Source organism: Bombina bombina, chromosome 11 (genome assembly GCF_027579735.1).
Source record: "Bombina bombina isolate aBomBom1 chromosome 11, aBomBom1.pri, whole genome shotgun sequence".
Taxonomy (NCBI): Eukaryota; Metazoa; Chordata; class Amphibia; order Anura; family Bombinatoridae; genus Bombina; species Bombina bombina.
In genome coordinates, this window is record NC_069509.1 from 168,552,836 (window position 1) to 168,572,835 (window position 20,000).

The 20,000-nt window shown below is 36.8% G+C and overlaps 1 protein-coding gene across 3 annotated transcripts in view; it reads left to right on the forward strand.

Moving 5' to 3' along the window:
- LDAF1 (lipid droplet assembly factor 1) overlaps positions 1-20,000 on the forward strand; it is a 159,663-nt gene that overhangs the window by 106,839 nt on the left and 32,824 nt on the right. For all 3 annotated transcript variants that reach the window (XM_053695043.1, XM_053695045.1, XM_053695044.1), the window contains exon 4: positions 15,675-15,813. In XM_053695043.1, the coding sequence (XP_053551018.1) occupies positions 15,675-15,813 (139 nt within the window). The remainder of the gene's footprint in view (positions 1-15,674; positions 15,814-20,000) is intronic.

Below are 20,000 nucleotides of genomic sequence, written 5' to 3' on the forward strand. Positions count from 1 at the left end.
TTTTGAATGGGATGGCTTAATTCTGAACACAGCTACATCCCCAGTTATAAGAGGGTGTGCACACTTATGCAACCACATTATTTTAGTTTTTTTGTTTTCTTCCCTCCAACTTAAAGATTTCAGTTTGTTTTTTAATTGAGTTGTCCAGTTTATAGGGCACATTAAAGGGACAGTCTACACCAGAATTTTTATTGTTTTAAAAGTTAGATAATCCCTTTATTACCCATTCCCCAGTTTTGCATAACCAACACAGTTATAATAATATACTTTTAACCTCTGCGATTATCTTATATCTAAGCCTCTGCAAACTACCCCTTTATTTCAGTTCTTTTGACAGACTTGCAGTTTAGCCAATCAGTGCCTGCTCCCAGATAACTGCACGTGCATGAGCACAGTGTTATCTATATGAAATATGTGAACTAACATCCTCTAGTGGTGAAAAACTGTTAAAATGCATTTGAAAAGAGGTGGCCTTCAAGGTCTAAGAAATTAGCATATGAACCTCCTAGGTTAAGCTTTCAACTAAGAATACCAAGAGAACAAAGCAAAATTGGTGATAAAAGTAAATTGGAAAATTGTTTAAAATTACATGCTCTGTCTGAATCATGAAAATTTATTTTGGCCTAGACTGTCCCTTTAAAGGTGGAAAAAGTTCTGAAATGATTTATCTTTGTCTCATTTTTTTACATCACAGAAACCTGACTATATCTTATGTGTGTGTGTGTGTGTATGTATGTGTGTGTGTGTGTGTGTATATATATATATATATATATATATATATATATATATATATATATATATATATATAATTTATTTATTCATTCACAGATCACACTAATATGCACAGGCAAATCACACTGACAAACTTAATAAGCAAGTAGATCCTGAGTCCCAAATATCTGCGCACCCTGCTTGTATACATGTGCTTTTATAACAATTTTGTGTTGGTTTTCCAACTTAGGAGCAGCTCTATAGCAATTGTAGACTGATGTAGATTGTTGCTACAATGGTATCAAAGTTAAAGTGAAGGTAAAGTTTTCAAGATTTTAACACCTTGATGCATCCAGTAATATCAGAATAAGTTGATCGCCAAGTTTATTTGAATATAATTTACCTTTTTTCAATATTTTTTTATAAAATTAATCTCCGTACCGTTTTCATGTAAACTTCTCCCCACCTCTATTTCTGGATTTTAAAGGCTCTTACGTATAGAGCGGTCCCACCCGCTGTATACGCATCCTCAAAGCGCGTGCATGACTATTGTAAGTATTGTGAATGTGCAAATTGCCGGTTTCTATTACTAAAGCACATGCGATACTCTACGATCTCACCAACCAATGCGCATGCCTTAATTGCGGTTTGCAACTTGGTACTGAAGGAATAACTAGACTGTATTCTTTCAGTGCTATGTTGCGCGATCGAGTGAGCGGCATCATTTTTTTTTTTATGCGTGACCTGATCCCAACTGCAAATAATATACATAAATAATAATGTCGGTAACAAACAATGTGACGTAATGTGGGCGGTACGACTTATATCTATTACGCCTGTGCGAAACGGGGGCGCGCTTAGAAATGAAGATAGTAAATAACACAGTAGCGCATGAGCAGTCTAAATAGGAGGTGGGTGGTGTAGGTAGACGGTCGCCTAACGGACAGAATTTCAATAGGTTGTTGGGAGAACGTGATCGTAAAATAAAATTAAAATTAAAAAGGGATGATTTTGAAAAGCAGAAAATATATATTTCAGACGGCGATAACTTTATTTCAAGCTGCATTCAGAGAAGATGATGAATGAAACTTATGTTATTTTGGGAGAGAAAATTGAATAAAAATTAGACATATAGGTAACTTAACCTTCACTTTAAATGTTATGGTTCCTATTGTATACCTTGGCAGAGTTCCAAAACCTTGACAAGTCAGTAATATTCAGGGATTCTAATAGTTCTGATATTGCCAACCTACGTACTAAATTCTGATCCACCTTCATTAGGGCTGTATGAGCGATTGCTTGCTTAATGATAAATGCAGTCAGTGCATGCTGCCCACTTCCTGTCAAGTTTGAGTGCACGGTTTCTGCCTAGGAACACTGTCTATCTGCATATTGATAAATGGGGGGCTATATTATCATTACAGATTGTGTACATGGGGGAGATAAACCACTGGGATCATTTTATTCAGCAGTCTGTATATATCTTTATATCCTGATCTTCTTCTTTTTAGATAAGGCTGCCCTTGTTATCTACCTAGTCATATGTTTTTCTCATTTATTAAAAGCTCCAGAAGACACTTTTTATAGGGGAAATTGGGTATCTCAGGCATAAAGTAATGACTTTACACATCACAAAACCATAAAAACAACACAGTGTAATCTTTTGTATCATAAGATGCAACATCAAATATATAAGACAAAGGATGGTTCCATTCATCCAAAATATCTCAGTATTCTCATTACGTCTGAATTTTACTTGAGTTTTATATCACATTCTCCTACTAATTTAAGGACCTTTCCATCCTTGCTCTGCATACAATTACCAGGCGTTAATCAATTCACTTTCTAATCTCAGTGGTAATACCTCTGCTAAAGGATATTGAACTGACTTCAGAAGTTGTTACAAAGGTTCACACTGTGCAAATCGATACCAATAATTTTGCTTTTTACATAATTAAGCTACAAAACTGTTGAGATTAATAAGTAATGGGAACTGCAAAAATATACCCTGTGTTTTTTGTGTATGTTTAAAAAAAGAAGAAATTAAAGGGACAGTCTTCACCAGAATTTTTGTTGTTGTAAAAGATAAATAATCCCTTTATTACCCATTCCCCAGTTTTGCAAGACAAACACTGTTATATTAATGTACTTTTTACCTCTGTGATTACTTTGTATCTAAGCCTCTTCTGACAGCCCCCTGATCACATGACTTTATGTATTATCTATTGACTTGCATTTAGTACTGTGTTGTGCTGACTCTTAAAAAACAAAAAACAAAAAAAATTATTATTATTAATATAACAATGTTGGTTGTACAAAGCTGGGGAATGGGTAGTAACGGTGTTATCTATCTTTTTAATCAATAACAATTTTGGTGTAGTCTGTCCCTTTAAGCATTAAAGGGACGGTCAAACCAGAATTTTTGTTGTTTTAAAAGATAGATAATCCCTTTATTACCTTAATTACCCATTCCCCAGTTTTGCAGAACCAACACAGTTATAATAATAAACAGTTTACCTTTGTGATTGCCTTGTATCTATACCTCTGTAAACTGCCCCCTTATTTCAGTTCTTTTGACAAACTTGCATTTTAGCTAATCAGTACTCACTCCTAGGTAACTTCATGTGCGCAAGCTCAATGTTATCTATATGAAACACATGAGCTAATGCCAGCTAGTGGTGAAAAACTGTCAAAATGCATCCAGATTAGAGGCAGCCTTCAAGATCAAGAAATTAGCATATGAACTTCCTAGGTTTAGCTTTCAACTAAGAATACCAAGAGAACAAAGCAAAATTGGTGATAAACATTAATTGGGAAGGTGTTTAAAATTACATTCCCTATCTGAATCATGAGAGGTTTTTTCTTGGGGGGGGATTTGACTGTCCCTTTTAAAGGAACCTTAAGCACCTCAAGATTTTATATAAAATGTTTAGTTATGCATAGTAAAACTCTGCTACATGTATGTCACTAACAGGCTTCAGCAGGTAGCAACTGCAAAACAGTACACTTTATACTAACATAATGACTGCAAAACAGTACACTTTATTGTACTGCATACTTAAGCCAGGATTGGCTCTTCCAAATGAGGCAAGTGTTGGGTGGATTTGACTATTGAAAAGCTGCTGAAGCAAACAAGATGTTGTCATTTATTTTAATCTGTTTGGACTTGGCTGATGTATTATTCTATAGCAACACAACAGGAATGTCAGAGGCATTAGACATTCTGTAATCGCATTGTCCTGCACCAGTCAAGTATGAACAATTTTAGAACCTTTAAACACTTTACATGCTACAACTGTTTTGCAATGGTCAAACTCCCTCTAATACTTGCCTTATTTGGAGGATCCATTTTGGACTTGTTTATGTAGACAAGGCTTGTCATTGCCATTTTGTTAGCAAATATTTTTCCTTTATTGAGATTTACAAAATAACATCATAACAAAACGAAGAGAAATGTATATTTTACAAAATAAAAAAGAAATAGTTCAGTCATTTTATCAAACCACCAATTTTTAACCTAATTACATCAATCCATACTTATAAACAATAATCAACAAAAAACAAACTTGTTTCCTTCCCTTCTTCTTCTTCTTCAGTCCTCAACTTATCTAGGTTTCCGACATCATGAAGGGATTACATAATATTAACCCTTTGAGTGCTAAGCACTTTCCCACCTAGGTGCTAAGAGGTTTTAACCCCTTAATGACCGCAGCACTTTTCCATTTTCTGTCCGTTTGGGACCAAGGCTATTTTTACATTTTTGCGGTGTTTGTGTTTAGCTGTAATTTTCCTCTTACTCATTTACTGTACCCACACATATTATATACCGTTTTTCTCGCCATTAAATAGACTTTCTAAAGATATCATTATTTTCATCATATCTTATAATTTACTATAAAAAACATTATAAAATATGAAGGAAAAATGGAAAAAAACACACTTTTTCTAACTTTGACCCCCAAAATCTGTTACACATCTACAACCACCAATAAACACCCATGCTAAATAGTTTCTAAATTTTGTCCTGAGTTTAGAAATACCCAATGTTTACATCTTCTTTGCTTTTTTTGCAAGTTATAGGGCCATAAATACAAGTAGCACTTTGCTATTTCCAAACCACTTTTTTTCAAAATTAGCGCTAGTTACATTGGGACACTAATATCTTTCAGGAATCCCTGAATATCTATTGACATGTATATATTTTTTTTTAGAAGACAACCCAAAGTATTGATCTAGGCCCATTTTGGTATATTTCATGCCACTATTTCACCGCCAAATGCGATCAAATAAAAAAAATTGTTCACTTTTTCACAAATTTTTTCACAAACTTTAGGTTTCTCACTGAAATTATTTACAAACAACTTATGCAATTATAGAATAAATGGTTGTAAATGCTTCTCTGGGATCCCCTTTGTTCAGAAATAGCAGACATATATGGCTTTGGCTTTGCTTTTTGGTAATTAGAAGGCTGCTAAATACCACTGCGCACAATACGTGTATTATGCCCAGCATTGAAGGGGTTAATTAGGGAGCATGTAGGGAGCTTCTAGGGTTAATTTTAGCTTTAGTGTAGTGTAGTAGACAACCCCAAGTATTGATCTATGCCCATTTTGGTATATTTCATGCCACCATTTCACCGCCAAATGCGATCAAAGTAAAAAAAAACGTAAATTTTTTCACAATTTTAGGTTTCTCACTGAAATTATTTACAAACAGCTTGTGCAATTATGGCACAAATGGTTGTAAATGCTTCTCTGGGATGCCCTTTGTTCAGAAATAGCAGACATATATGACTTTGGCGTTGCTTTATGGTAATTAGAAAGTCGCTAAATGCTGCTGCACATCACACGTGTATTATGGCTAGCAGTGAAGGGGTTAATTAGGTAGTTTGTAGGGAGCTTGCAGGGTTAATTTTAGCTTTAGTGTAGAGATCAGCCTCCCACCTGACACATCCCACCCCCTGATCCATCCCAAACAGCTCCCTTCTCTCCCCCACCCCACAATTGTCCCCGCCATCTTAAGTACTGGCAGAAAGTCTGCCAGTACTAAAATAAAAGTTTTTTTTTTTTTAAGAAAAAAAAAGCATATTTACATATGCTGTGTTTAGGATCCCCTCCTTAACCCCCAACCTCCCTGATCCACCCCAAAAACAGCTCTCTAAGCCTCCCTCTCAGCCTTATTGGGGGCCATCTTGGGTACTGGCAGCTGTCTGCCAGTACCCATTTTGAACAATCAAATGTTTATTTTTGTTGAAAAAAAATTCTGTAGTGTAGCTCAATCGCCCCCCCCCCACCAACCCCCCACCACCTAAATCACACCTAAGGGCTTGTTTGTTTATTTAAATGTTGTCCCACTTTTATTGTTTTGGGACACATTTTTTCCGTAGTGTAGCGGTTCCCACCCGCTCCCTCCCTGTGCACGCGCCCGCCCCCTCGTGCACGTGCGCGCGCCCCCCGGGCTTACCCGCCCACGATCCCGCCCCCCTCCACATGACCAGGGCCATCGATGGCCGCCTCCCACACCGGCTCCCACCCACCAACGATACCGGCCATCGATGTCCGGTGCAGAGAGGGCCACAGAGTGGCTCTCTCTGCATCGGATGGCCGTGAAAGGTTATTGCAGGATGCCTCCATATCGAGGCATCACTGCAATAACCGGAAAGCAGCTGGAAGCGAGCAGGATCGCTTCCAGCTGCTTTCCACACCGAGGACGTGCAGGGTACGTTCTCAGGCATTAACTGCCTTTTTTATGAGAACGTACCCTGCACGTCCTCGGTCGTTAAGGGGTTAATGTTTTTTTTTATTTTCTATTTTTTAAACATTTTTTTTTTAACTTTTTTAATTATTTTTTTCAGACCCCCACGACTTACACTGTTGGAAAGGTGAGGCGATTACCTTTCCAATGGTGTGTCTTGGGGGTCTGTAGCTGCTTAGATGCCTGAGATACAGGCTTCTAAGCAGCATGCCCCCTGCTCCTATACTTAACATTGTGAAGTATAAATAAAGTTACGCAGTGACGTCATCACGTTATTGCGCGTGATGTCACCACGCAAAACGGCAAGCCCCGGCGATGCCTGTGACTATGCAGGCACGATCGCCGGGGTAGGAGCGGGTGGGAGCCCCCAGATCTCCCTCAAGGGAGGAGAGTACTAGTGACGGCTCTGAGCCGTCATTAGCACCAGAGTGAGAAACTCTGTGACGGCTCAGAGCCGTCATTAGCACTCAAAGGTATAATTTAAACATAAATCACTTTGAATATAAACAATATCTATCACTATTTAACATATGTAAGTCACTATTTAACTGATTTAGAGGGGGGGGAAAAGGAGCGGGGGGGAGAGAAAAAAAAAGAAGCCATACAACAATACCTAAAGAACCATACACATAATAGTTGTATATGCAAATGACCAGATCCCCAGTAACACTATTTCATTATTTCTAAAGGGATATAGAAGCGATTCTATTTCATTTATGGTGAAGCTTTTGACAAATGGTGACCATTTTTCAAGAAAAGTATAGATATCTCTATCTTTATTCAAGTCTACATTATGTTGTTCTAATATGTATTGTTTTTCAGATAATTTTTGATTTCCGTAATGTTAGGAACATTTGACTGTTTCCATTTCTTAAATATCAGGTGTCTGGCTGCTAGGATGATCATATTAACTAATATTTTATGTGACGTCTTTTGTGTCTCTTCCCATAGAAATATTATTTGTGTAAGGTTAATATTTTGCATGGGGAGATTAAGGGTATAAAAGGCCCAGTAATTTATCTTGTTCCACATTTGACGGATCTTAGGACATTCCCAGATCATATGTACCAGGTTAGCTCTTGGATATGAGCATTTGGGACATCTATTAAAGAGAGTATTTCCCCATTTAGCTCCCCTTTCTGGTGTATAGTATGTCCTATGTAATAATTTTACATGAGACTCTATCCATGCAAATAGTTTTAACTACCTACAATTTATCAATTTATGCTACAAGCTCAAGGTGTTTTAGGCCTATTTAAAGGGACATGAAACCCACATTTCTTTCATGTAATTGGTAAAAGTCCATGAGCTAGTGATGTATGGGATATACAATCCTACCAGGAGGGGCAAAGTTTCCCAAACCTCAAAATGCCTATAAATACACCCCTCACCACATCCATAATTCAGTTTTACAAACTTTGCCTCCTATGGAGGTGGTGAAGTAAGTTTGTGCTTGATTTTTTTGTTTTCTTCTAATGATAAGCGCTTCTAAGCATTCTGAAGCCCAATTCCTCTCAGAGTACAGTGTTTGTCAGAGGGATGTGAAGAAGGTATCGCCTATTGATTTTATGGTTTCCCTAGCAGGAAATCTTTTCAAGCGTTATCGGTCGTAGAGATTCATCTCCTACCTCCCTTTTCAGATCGATGATATACTCTTATATACCATTACCTTTGCTGATAGCTTTCAGTACTGGTTTGGCTATCTGCTATATGTGGATGGGTGTCTTTCGGTAAGTATGTATCATTACCTAAGACACTCTCAGATATGGTTTGGTGCTTTATGTATTAATATAAAGTTTTAAATATATGTATTTTACTTATATTTGCCATGAGTCAGGTGTATGTATATTTCCCCTTGCAGTCGGGTAGTTTCGTTATGGGAATCATGTTTTAGGAAGTTTGTCTTACCTGGGGTATAGTCTTTTCCAATTTGACTTGTTTTTTCTTTAAAAACTTGCGGGCAAATTAGGCTTGCGAGTGCGCAAAATGCTGTTATTTATTGTGTCATTCTTGCTGCGAGAATTTTTTTGGCGTGAATGTGCATCTGTAATGACGCAAGTTTGTCATTTCCTGCGTCTTAGTTGACACTAGGTTGTTTGGCGCGAAATTGTGTTTGTTACGACGCGAGTTGCGTCATTTCCGGATGCTTGTTGGTGCCAAAAATGTTCTCAACTTCCTTTTGCGTCATGCGTCATACTTGGCGCCAAAAAAAATTTAGTTTTATTTTACCTTACTTCCTATATGCTCCTTGCCTTCTTTATGCTCAGAGGGCTATGCTATTTGCTTTTTTTTTCCAGTTTTAGCATTTGCATTTTTTCCCTTTCCTGAAACTGCTATATGTGGAAATAAGATATTTCTGTATAAATGTTATTTTTTCTTTTATATTTTACAAGATGTCTCAATCCGATCCTATCTCAGAAGCTGCTGTAGGAACCATGCTGCCTGAACACAGTTCTACCAAAGCTAAGTGTATCTGTTGTAAGCTAGTGGAGATCATATCTCCAGCTGTAGTATGTAACAGCTGTCATGATAAGCTTTTGAATGCAGAAAAGGTTTCTATTAGTGCTAGTACAGTATCTGTTGTTCCTTCAACATCTAAAGTACATGATATCCCTGTTGATATGAAAAATTATATTGCTGATGCGATACAGAAGGCTATGGCTGCTATACCGCCTTCAAATAAGCATAAAAGGTCTTTTAAAACTTCTCATAATACTGATGAAATTTGTAATGACCAGGAACATACTGATATTTCCTCCTCTGATGAGGATCTCTCTGACTCAGAAGATCCTACTTCAGACATTGACACTGATAAATCATCTTATCTTTTTAAGATTGAGTATATTCGTTCTTTGTTAAAAGAAGTGTTAATAACTTTGGATATTGAGGAGTCTGGTCCTCTTGATAATAAATCCAGTAAACTTTTAAATTCTGTCTATAAACCTCCTGTGACTACTCCTGAGGTTTTTCCTGTTCCTAATGCTATTTCTGATGTGATTGCTAAGGAATGGTCTAAGCCTGGTACTTCTTCTGTTCCTTCTTCAAGGTTTTAAAAGTTGTATCCTTTGCCAGTGGCTAAATTAGAGTTTTGGGAAAAAGTCCCTAAGTTTGATGGGGCTATTTCTACTCTTGCTAAACGTACTACTATTCATATGGAAGATAGTACCTCTTTTAAGGATCTTTTATATATGAAGATTGAATCTTATCTAAGGAAAGCTTATTTGCATTCTGGCTATATGCTCAGACCTGCCATTTCGATGGCTGATATTGCGGCTGCATCAACTTTTTGGTTGGATAGCTTAGCACAACGGGGAAAAGACTCTGATTTGAATAGCATTGTTCATTTGCTTCAACATGCTAATCATTTTATCTGTGATGTTATTTTCGATATCATCAAGATTAATGTTAAACCTATGTCTTTGACTGTTTTAGCTAGAAGAGCTTTATGGCTCACATCATGGAATGCTGACATGGTATCTAAATCTAGGTTACTATTTCTTTCATTCCAGGGTAATACTTTGTTTGGTTCCCAGTTGGATTCAATTTTTCTGGATGAAGACTTCTGCCCGTCTGGAGGACCACTTCTGCCGGCTTCGTGGAGGACTTCTGCCCGTTTGAGTGAAGACTTCGCAAGGTAGGATGATCTTCAAGGGGTTAGTGTTAGGTTTTTTTAAGGGGGGATTGGGTGGGTTTTAGAGTAGGGTTGGTTGTGTGGGTGGTGGGTTTTAATGTTGGGGGTTGTAATTTTTTTTTACAGGTAAAAGAGCTGATTACTTTGGGACAATGCCCCGCAAAAGGCCCTTTAAGGGCTATTTGTAATTTAGTGTAGGGTAGGGCTTTTTTTATTTTGGGGGGCTTTTTTATTTTATTAGGGGGATTAGAGTAGGTGTAATTAGTTTAAAATTCTTGTAATTATTTTATTATTTTCTGTAATTTAGTGGGTTTTTTTTCGTACTTTTAGATAATTTATTTAAATTGTAATTAATTGTATTTAGTTTAGGTAATTAATTTTAATTATAGTGTAGTGTTAGGTGTAATTGTAACATAGGTTAGGTTTTATTTTACAGGTAAATTTGTCTTTATTTTAACTAGGTAGTTAGTAAATAGTTAATAACTATTTAATAACTATTCTACCTAATAAAAATAAATACAAAGTTGCCTGTAAAATAAAAATAAACCCTAAGATAGATACAATGTAACTATTAGTTATATTGTAGCTATCTTAGGGTTTATTTTATAGGTAAGTATTTAGTTTTAAATAGGAATAATGTAGTTAATGATAGGAATTTTATTTAGATTTAATAAACTTATATTTCAGTTATGGGGGGTTAGGTTTAGGGTTAGACTTAGGTTTAGGGGTTAATACATTTAATATGTTGGGGGTGGCAGATTAGGGGTTAATACATATAGGTACGTTGCGGCGATGTTAGGGCCGGCAGATTAGGGGTTAAAATATTTATTTTAGTGTTTGCAATGTGGGGGGGGCTCAGTTTAGGGGTTTATAGGTAGTTTATGGGTGTTAGTGTACTTTTTAGCACTTTAGTTAAGAGTTTTATGCTACGGCGTAGTGTAAAACTCTTAACTACTGACTTTTAAATGCGGTATTAATCTTGACAGGAGAGGGTCTACCGCTCACTTTTGGTTAGACTCGTAATACCGGTGTTATGCAAGTCCCATTGAAAATATAGGATACGCAATTGACGTAAGTGGATTTGCGGTATTTCCGAGTCTGGCCAAAAAAGTGAGCGGTGAGCCTGTCACTTCAAGACTCTTAATACCAGCGGGCGTTAAAAAGCAGCGTTGGTACCTCTCAACGCTGCTTCTTAACCCTAACGCACAACTCATAATCTAGCCGACAATTAACAGCACTGAAAGCACGGATATAGTTAAATTTCAAATAGATGTTTAATCAATATAAGCAATTTATTAGATATATGTTTGAATGTAGTTTTGAGAAAAATAAATAAAATTTAACTAACTATATAGGGACGTCTCCCAATCTTAATAATTGTTAAAAAATAATGAAATATAAACTTTGTCACAATTGTAACACTGGCATAAGTAGATATGTGACGATTTATCTTCACAATCTAACAGTATTTAAATGTTAGCAGCTTTTCACAATGTGTCAAAAAGATAAAATCACAATTACAACAATTTATAAAATTTCACAACAAATGTCTTTTTCAGCAATATCCTTTTTTAGCTTATAATCAGACTGAATATATCTAGGTTCCAAAAAGGCTACTTTTAACCTTGAAAAGATAAAGATTTTATTTTTCACAGTTCTTTTTGTATTGAATGTGGCAATTCACAATCCCCTCAGTGGGTATACCGCATTTGTTTTAGATATGGCAGTTCACGAACCCCTCGGTGGATTTACCGCATCCAGAGGGATAATGCAGGGGAAATATGTACTTTAGAATGTTTACCTCTGAGGCAGCTTACCACATCCAGAGGGATTATATGAGAAATAAAAACAGATATCTTAATTTGGTTACGAAAGCTTTCGTTGAGGCTCCTGTGTTTCTCTTCCTCATTCGATCGACTTGTGGCTGTGTTAGGTGGTTGGTTTGCAGGGCTCCGGTAGTGATTGTTTGTCACCTGACTCCCCTCTGTGTATTAGAGTTCGGAGGTCACATCCTGATCCAGCGGCTATAGATCGCTGTAATAATTGGATGTGCTGGTGTTCCTTTAGATCAGTGATTTTTAACCTTTTTTTTGCCGTGGCACACTTTTTTACATTAAAAAATCCTGTGGCACACCACCATCCCAAAATTTAAAAAAAATCACACATTTTAGCCTAATACAGCATATATATACACATACAAACACACACACATACTGTATGTATTGTGCTGTTATGCCATGCCTCCTACAAACTACCCCTGCACTGGGAGTAAAAAACAAGCAAAGTTTAAAAAATATGTCACACTGTTGTCAGTCTGCCGTGGCACACCTGAGGATCTCTCATGGCACACTAGTGTGCCATGGCACACTGGTTGAAAAACACTGCTTTAGATATCCTAGGTGCCTTAGGAAAAGGAAATTCATAGCTCTTTTGCGGTTTGTGTCAAAGAGGAGATCCAATGTATCTTTAAGTGAATGAACCCAAAACAAGCCCAATCAGAGTGGCTTAGGAGTAGCAGTGGGTCTTTACTGTGTGGCAGCAAGTCCTGGTCAACGCGTTTCACCCAAAGGGCTTTATCAAGACATCATGTTTTTCTATCAGGATCTCAAATTGCTAAATTTGAAGGTATGGAAATTGAACGCTTAGTACTTAGTCGTAGAGGTTTCTCTGACTCAGTGATTAATACTATGTTACAGGCTCGTAAGTCTGTTTCAAGGAAGATTTATTATCGAGTTTGGAAAACCTATATTTCATGGTGTTTTTTCTCATAAATTCTCTTGGCATTCTTTTAGGATTCCTAGAATTTTACAGTTTCTTCAGGATGGTTTGGATAAAGGTTTGTCTGCAAGTACCTTGAAGGGTTTCTGTTTTATTTAATAGAAAGATTGCTAAACTTCCTGATATTCACTGTTTTGTTCAGGCTTTGGTTCGTATCAAGCCTGTTGTTAAATCAATTTCTCCTCCTTGGAGTCTTAATATGGTTTTAAAGACTTTGCAGGCTCCACCTTTTGAGCCTATGCATTTATTGAATATTAAACTACTTTCTTGGAATGTGTTGTTCCCTTTGGCTATCACTTCAGCTAGAAGAGTTTTTGAATTGTCTGCTCTCTTGTGAGTCTCCTTTTTGGATTTTTCATCAGAATAAGGCTGTTATGTGGACTTCGGTTAGATTTCTCCCTAAGGTTGTGAATTCGAACAACATTAAAATGAAAATTGTTGTTCCTTCCTTGTGTCCTAATCCTAAAAATACTCTTGAAAGATCTTTACATTCTTTGGATGTTGTAAGAGCTTTGAAATATTATGTCGAAGCTACCAAAGATTTCAGGAAGACTTCTAGTCTATTTGGGGGTTTTTTCTGGTCCTAGGAAAGGTCAGAAATCCTCTGCCATCTCTTTGACATCTTGGTTAAAGCTTTTGATGCACAAGGCTTATTTGGAGGCGGGACAGTCTCTGCCTCAGAGAATTACTGCTCATTTTACTAGATCAATTGCCACTTCTTGGGCTTTTAAGAATGAAGCTTCAGTTGATCAGATTTGCAAAGCAGCAACTTGGTCTGCTTTGCATACATTTACTAAATTCTACCATTTTGATGTATTTGCTTCTTCTGACGCAGTCTTTGGTAGAAAAGTTCTTCAGGCAGCTGTCTCTGTTTGATTCTTCTGCTTATGATTTAAGTATTTTTCTTGAAATTTATGTGAAATTTGAGAGACTTATTTTTTTGTGGATTTAATTTTTTCAGCGGAAATAGGCATTTTTATTTTATCCCTCCCTCTATAGTGACTCTTCCGTGGACTTCCACATCTGGGGTATTTCTATCCCATACGTCACTAGCTCATGGACTCTTGCCAATTACATGAAAGAAAACATAATTTATGTAAGAACTTACCTGATAAATTAATTTATTTCATAATGGAAAGAGTCCATGAGGCCCACACTTTTTATGGTGGTTATGATTTTTGTATAAAAGCACAATTATATTTCAAGTTCCTCTCTTTGTATGTTTTTTTTACTCCTTATTTTCTGCTTATTTTTTCACCCCACTACTTGGCTATTCGTTAAACTGAATTGTGGGTGTGGTGAGGGGTGTATTTATAGGCATTTTGAGGTTTGGGAAACTTTGCCCCTCCTGGTAGGATTGTATATCCCATACATCACTAGCTCATGGACTCTTGCCAATATGAAAGAAATGAATTTATCAGGTAAGTTCTTACATAAATTATGTTTTTTCTTTCATGGTTTAGGTAGAACATACAATTTTACACAACTTTCCATTTTAGTTCTATTATAAATTTTGCTTCATTCTCTTTGTATCATTTGTTGAAGGAACAGCAATGCACTACTGGTTGCTAATTGAACACATGGGGGAACCAATGACAATCAGTATATATATGCAGCCACCAATTAGCAGTTAGCACCCAGATGCTTTGCTGCGCCGGAGCTTACATAGATAAACCTTTCAACAACAGATAACAAGAGAATGAAGCAAATTAAATAATATAAGTAAATTGAATAGTTGCTCTGTCTGAATCATGAATGTCTAATTATGACTTTACTGTGTCTTTAGATAAAGTTACACATGTGCTGTCTGTTACGTACCTTTCCAGACAGCATTCTGATAGATAAGATCAGTTTACCAGGGACTTTTATGTTGCTTTTAAAGTTTTATAAATTCAGTATTCGTTGTACCGCTATAATGATTTGTTGTTAGTTTTTAAATGATCAAGAATTAATTGTCCCCTGGCTGATAAAAGCAGCTCACACAAATCTATGTGTATATAGGGATAAAACTCCACAGGTTTAAAAGGAATAACTTGTTTTAGCAGGAACATCTGCTTATCTCACACTTAAACAATTGTGGTACATTTTAACTTATACAAATGACTTTAATATCTCGCTAATTGTTCTAAGCAGATGTGCTATTTCATCAAGAACATCATTTCAACTTCCAAATTAAAGAATGGCTGATTAAGAAATCTAAAGTGTTTTGCAATCAGCTTAAATTTGTTCAGCTAACTAATATCACCTCAACTAACTTATGTTATTATTGCAAACATATTTCTTCCTAGTAAATCCAGAGTTAAATGCCTTTTATTAAAGGGACAGTCTACACATTGGTCATTTTAAAGTCTTATCTTAGATTAAGCAGCAAACAGCTTCTTGCACCCCTATCTATATCATGCTGCAGGAAGGGTAAATAAAAGTTAATTTAAAATGAATATTGTTTCTGGACTCTTTGAAATGGCTGCCAAGCTTCTCCCACTGATGACATCACGATCTGGGATGCATATGGCATCCAATCACAAAAAGCTCACTAGTTGGATTCTACAGACTGTCAATGCTATTCAGCAGAGTGCATAGATGTCTCAGATCGTGATATCATCCATGAGCGGAGCTTTGCAGCCATTTCAAAGTGGCCAGAAACACTATTCATTTTAAAATAACTTTTTACAGTTCCTGCTGCATGATATGAAAGGGGTGCAGGGGGCTATTTGCAGCTTAATCTTAGGTAAGACTTTAAGATGACTAAGGTGTAGACTGTTGAGACTGAAACTAAAACCAGTATTCTATGTGTTACTAGGTATCGTCATTTCCGTGGGAGGAATCGCACTGCTCTGTTTCCTGTGTGGTCTTGCTGTTCTTGCGATTGGAGTGTCAAGTGTTTTAAGTGTCTGCTATGTAGTAATGTCGAGTATAATAAATTATATGCATGCAGGCAGGTGAGTATTTTTATATTATATGTTCACTACTCTGTTCATTGGTTCCTTGTCCCTAAAAGGGACGTTAAACTGCTGGGTACACGTTTAGTAGAATTGTTACTACTGAGCAAGCTATTTTATTTGCTCCTGTACCTGCAGCTGTAGTTGAATCTGTTGCATTATTTTAACCCTTTGCCAGTACCAGTTACTAAAGATCTGCATCTTTACACTGTGTGCCACTATCTGGGAACTTAAAGGGACTGTCTACTCCTTTTTTTTTTTTTTTTTAATAAAAAGATAGATAATCCCTTTATAACCCATACCCCAGTTTTGCACAACCAACACTGTTTTATATTAATATACTTTTTACCTCTGGGATTACATTGTATCTAAGCCTCCGCAGACTCCACGGGAGTGAGCACAATGTCCTCTATATGACACACATGAACTAGTGCTGTCCAGCAGTTAAAACTGTCAAAATCACTGAGATAATATGCGGCTTTCAAGGGCTTAGAAATTAGCAGATGAGACTAACTAGGTTTAACTTTTAACAAAGAATACCAAGAGAACAAAGCATATTTAAATTGAAAAGTTGTTTAAAATTGCATGCCCTATGTAAATCATGAAAGTTTAATTTTGATTTTCCCTTTAAAGGGACATGAAACCAAACTTTTTTCTTACATGATTCAGATAGAGAATACCATTTTAAACAACTTTCCAATTTACTTCTATTATTTAATTTGCTGAATCATGAAGGGAATTTTTGGGTTTCCCAAAAACCCTGTGACAGAAGGGGCGCACATTAACAAATAAGTGGCGTTGTTTTCTTTTTGACAAGCCATATTGTGCCCATAGAACCTGATCCCATTTGAAGTTCCAGTAGTGTCTGATGTTGCATTAATTTGTTTTTGGATGAGAGTAGAGGTTTGTTTTGTTTTTTTGAAACTCTTCCAAACAACTTGAGGTGATGTAGGTGATGTTGGATTGTAGTTTTGGAGACTTTCTGACCCCAAGATGCAACTAGCTTCAAAATATCTCCAAGGATCACAGCTGGAGAATTATAGGCCACTTGAACTATCCTCCTCACAGTGAGTTAAGGCAATATAGATACACGTCCTCTTCCAGGTTGATTCATAACATTTCCAGTTGACTGAAACTTCTTAATTATTGCCATGATAGTGGGACTGGACATTTTCAATGCTTTGGCTATTTCTTTGTGTTTTGTGCAACTTTTTTGTTGAGCGTAACAATTAACCAGATTGCTGAAGTTGGGCTATCCTTATGCTTGTTAAAGGGACGCTGAACCCAAATTTTTTCTTTCGTGATTCAGATAGAGCATGCAATTTTAAGCAACTTTCTAATTTACTCCTATTATCACTTTTTCTTTGTTCTTTTTTTTTTTATATATATATATATATATATATATATATATATATTTTTTTTATTGAGGTATTTCAGCAGGTACAATAATATAATCATGTACAGCAAATATTAAGAATAACATATTGCTAACTGTTACATTATGAAAATATCCTTAACAATAAAGAAAAAATTTAGAACAGCATGAAAATTTGTAAAAGTATGCATTGAATTTAGAACCTCTTTTTAATAATTGTAATTTCCTCCAAGAACATAAAGGACCACTCATGGAGCCTGAAAGGTTAAAAGTTACTATACAGGGAGAATTCTTTCCTATGAATGAGTAATATAATGAAATATATAGGTACGTTGCGTTGAGTTCAGGTAGTAAAGGTGTGGTATAGACTAGATAAACCGCGTATTTAACCCTCCTGATAAAGGAGGTTAATTATGTAGGGGGGGAGGAGGTGGTAATTTGTGAAAGGGTTAAAGTTGAGAGACAAATAATAAAGTATGAGTGCTCTCCCATCATCTTTTTAACATAAAGGCCCTGAATTCAGCTTGCCATGTCATATTTAAGAGAAACAAATTATAATAATACAATGGAGTGTTGCTGAGCTAGGGCAAAAATATGTTCTGGAGTTAAAATATATGGGAAATGAGGGCTTTTAATATTTTCTTGATATGGTAGGATGCTGAAGAGTCCTAATTTTAGATGTGATCTAGGGTCTAATGGTAGGCCATCGCCGACATCATAACAAGAGGCTACAATCTCCAGATAAGCACAAAGACAGCTACCCAGTGACTAGTGGACCCGGTAGAATATGACCATTTAAACACTAATATATAAGGGTTGTGATCATTCAGGTCTAGGTATCACTAATCAGCACATCTCTTTAGGTATCTACTGGGTAGCTAATATGTAATAATCAAATATTGAGGTTACTTAGCGCTTCATATGCAATGTTAGCATTATACACATAATAACTGAGTGGTAACTTAGATCATATACCCATGAGCATATTTTGTTTTGTAAAATAGCCGCTTCAAGAGTGAGGAGAAGCATAGTTTATAGGATAGTGCAGCATCTTATAGTCCACAAACAGAATAAGGGGTGTGCTAACAATAGATTTTTAAACTGGTTTTGGAGGTGTTGAGCATTTCCAGGCTTAAAAAGAAAGCATACAACCCTGGCAAGTAACCAGGGTCAAGTTAACAAGTTAGAGTATACCCCTGCAACACAGAACATGTGATTTCTCATCCTACCTGTCATGGGTCAATTCAAGCAGGCATAATGTATAGTAACCTAAAGGCTTTTCTTATGCTACACAGATATCAGCCCAAATTTCTGCTAAGTAAAAAGTTCATGAAACAGATAGATATTATGTGCAAGACTTTTACCATTAGTCCGTCTACGTCACCATTGTTAGAACGTACGGTCAGCAAATAGAAGTACATACATGAATACATGAGTAATAATAAACATAATGCCCATTCCTAAGAAAACTTTTAAGTAAGAAAAGAAACAGAGAAAGCTATTAACTGTTAAATCACAATGGGAACTCCAGCAAGTCTTTATAAAGCCGTTAAGTGGAATCCAGTGGTTTGCCTTCATAGGTAACGGTTAAGAACCTGAGTCATCATTAATACGTCTTGCATGGGCCAAGAATAAAAAGATCACATTATACTTATCAAGGAGGTCCAGTGTCGTAGAAATTGTAACGTTCCTTTCCAGGCATATCTTCTTACAACAGAATAACATGCAGATTAGTCTTCATTTCCTATCCTATGCCTGTTCTTAATGAATTAATCACCAGTATGGGACCTATTCTTTCACCATTTGCCCTGCAGGTTTTGTGCCCAGTTGCGTGGGTCCAATGGTACTGTCTCCGTTTTGAAGGAAGTTTGTGCCGATATTGTTTTTCTTCCAAAGCTCATGGGGGGAACGCTGTAATCGTTAAGCTTTCCTGGGTCATCTATACGGTTAGAGTACTCTCCCATTAGGGTCTTAACGGTGGCTCTTATTAACAAGGATTCGTCAGTAGTCTCCTCAGCCTCATGATATTTCACCTTCCCAGCTGTTTCTGTACAGGTGTGCGGACGATGCTGGGGCCCCAAAGCATCCCCGCTAGTATTGTTCACCTCGGCTGGGCTGAAATTAACCTCCACCGAAGTCCTAATGTCTTCTACGAAGCCAAGAGCCTTGTTCAAGGTAGCAGTAAGTTTAAGGTGATGGAGATTAGAAGTCCTCTGAGTTCAGTTAGTAACTGGTGAGCGTTCTCCATGTCAAGTGCAGACCCACGAGGGAGGCAAGATGGCTACCGTCTTTACAGCTGCAAAATGGAGCTCCGGTCCCACTTTTGATGTTATATCTATGGTAAAATCAGCTTTCTCTGGATGTCAGCTAGGAGTCCATCAGGAAGCCCCCCTTACATACAAGATTTAATTTGTATGCCAATCTTATCTTTTATCGATTTTAGGGCAGTTGTAGCTGGAGCTCTGAAGAAATGCAACCTTTCATGTGTGTTGCTGGCTCCGCCCCCCTCTAGCTATCTTTATTTGAAAAAGGCATCTAAGCTTTTTTTTTTGGTTTAGAACTCTGGACAGCACTTTTTTATTGGTGGATGAATTTATCCACCAATCAGCAAGGACAACCCAGGCTGTTCACCAAAAATGGGCCGGCATCTAAACTTACATTCTTGCATTTCAAATAAAGACACCAAGGGGGGGGGGGGGGGGGGGAATAGAAGAAAATTTGATAATAGGAGTAAATAAGAAAGTAGCTTAAAATTCTATGCTCTATCTGAATGACGAAAGAAAAAAATTTGGGTTCAGTGTCCCTTTAACTT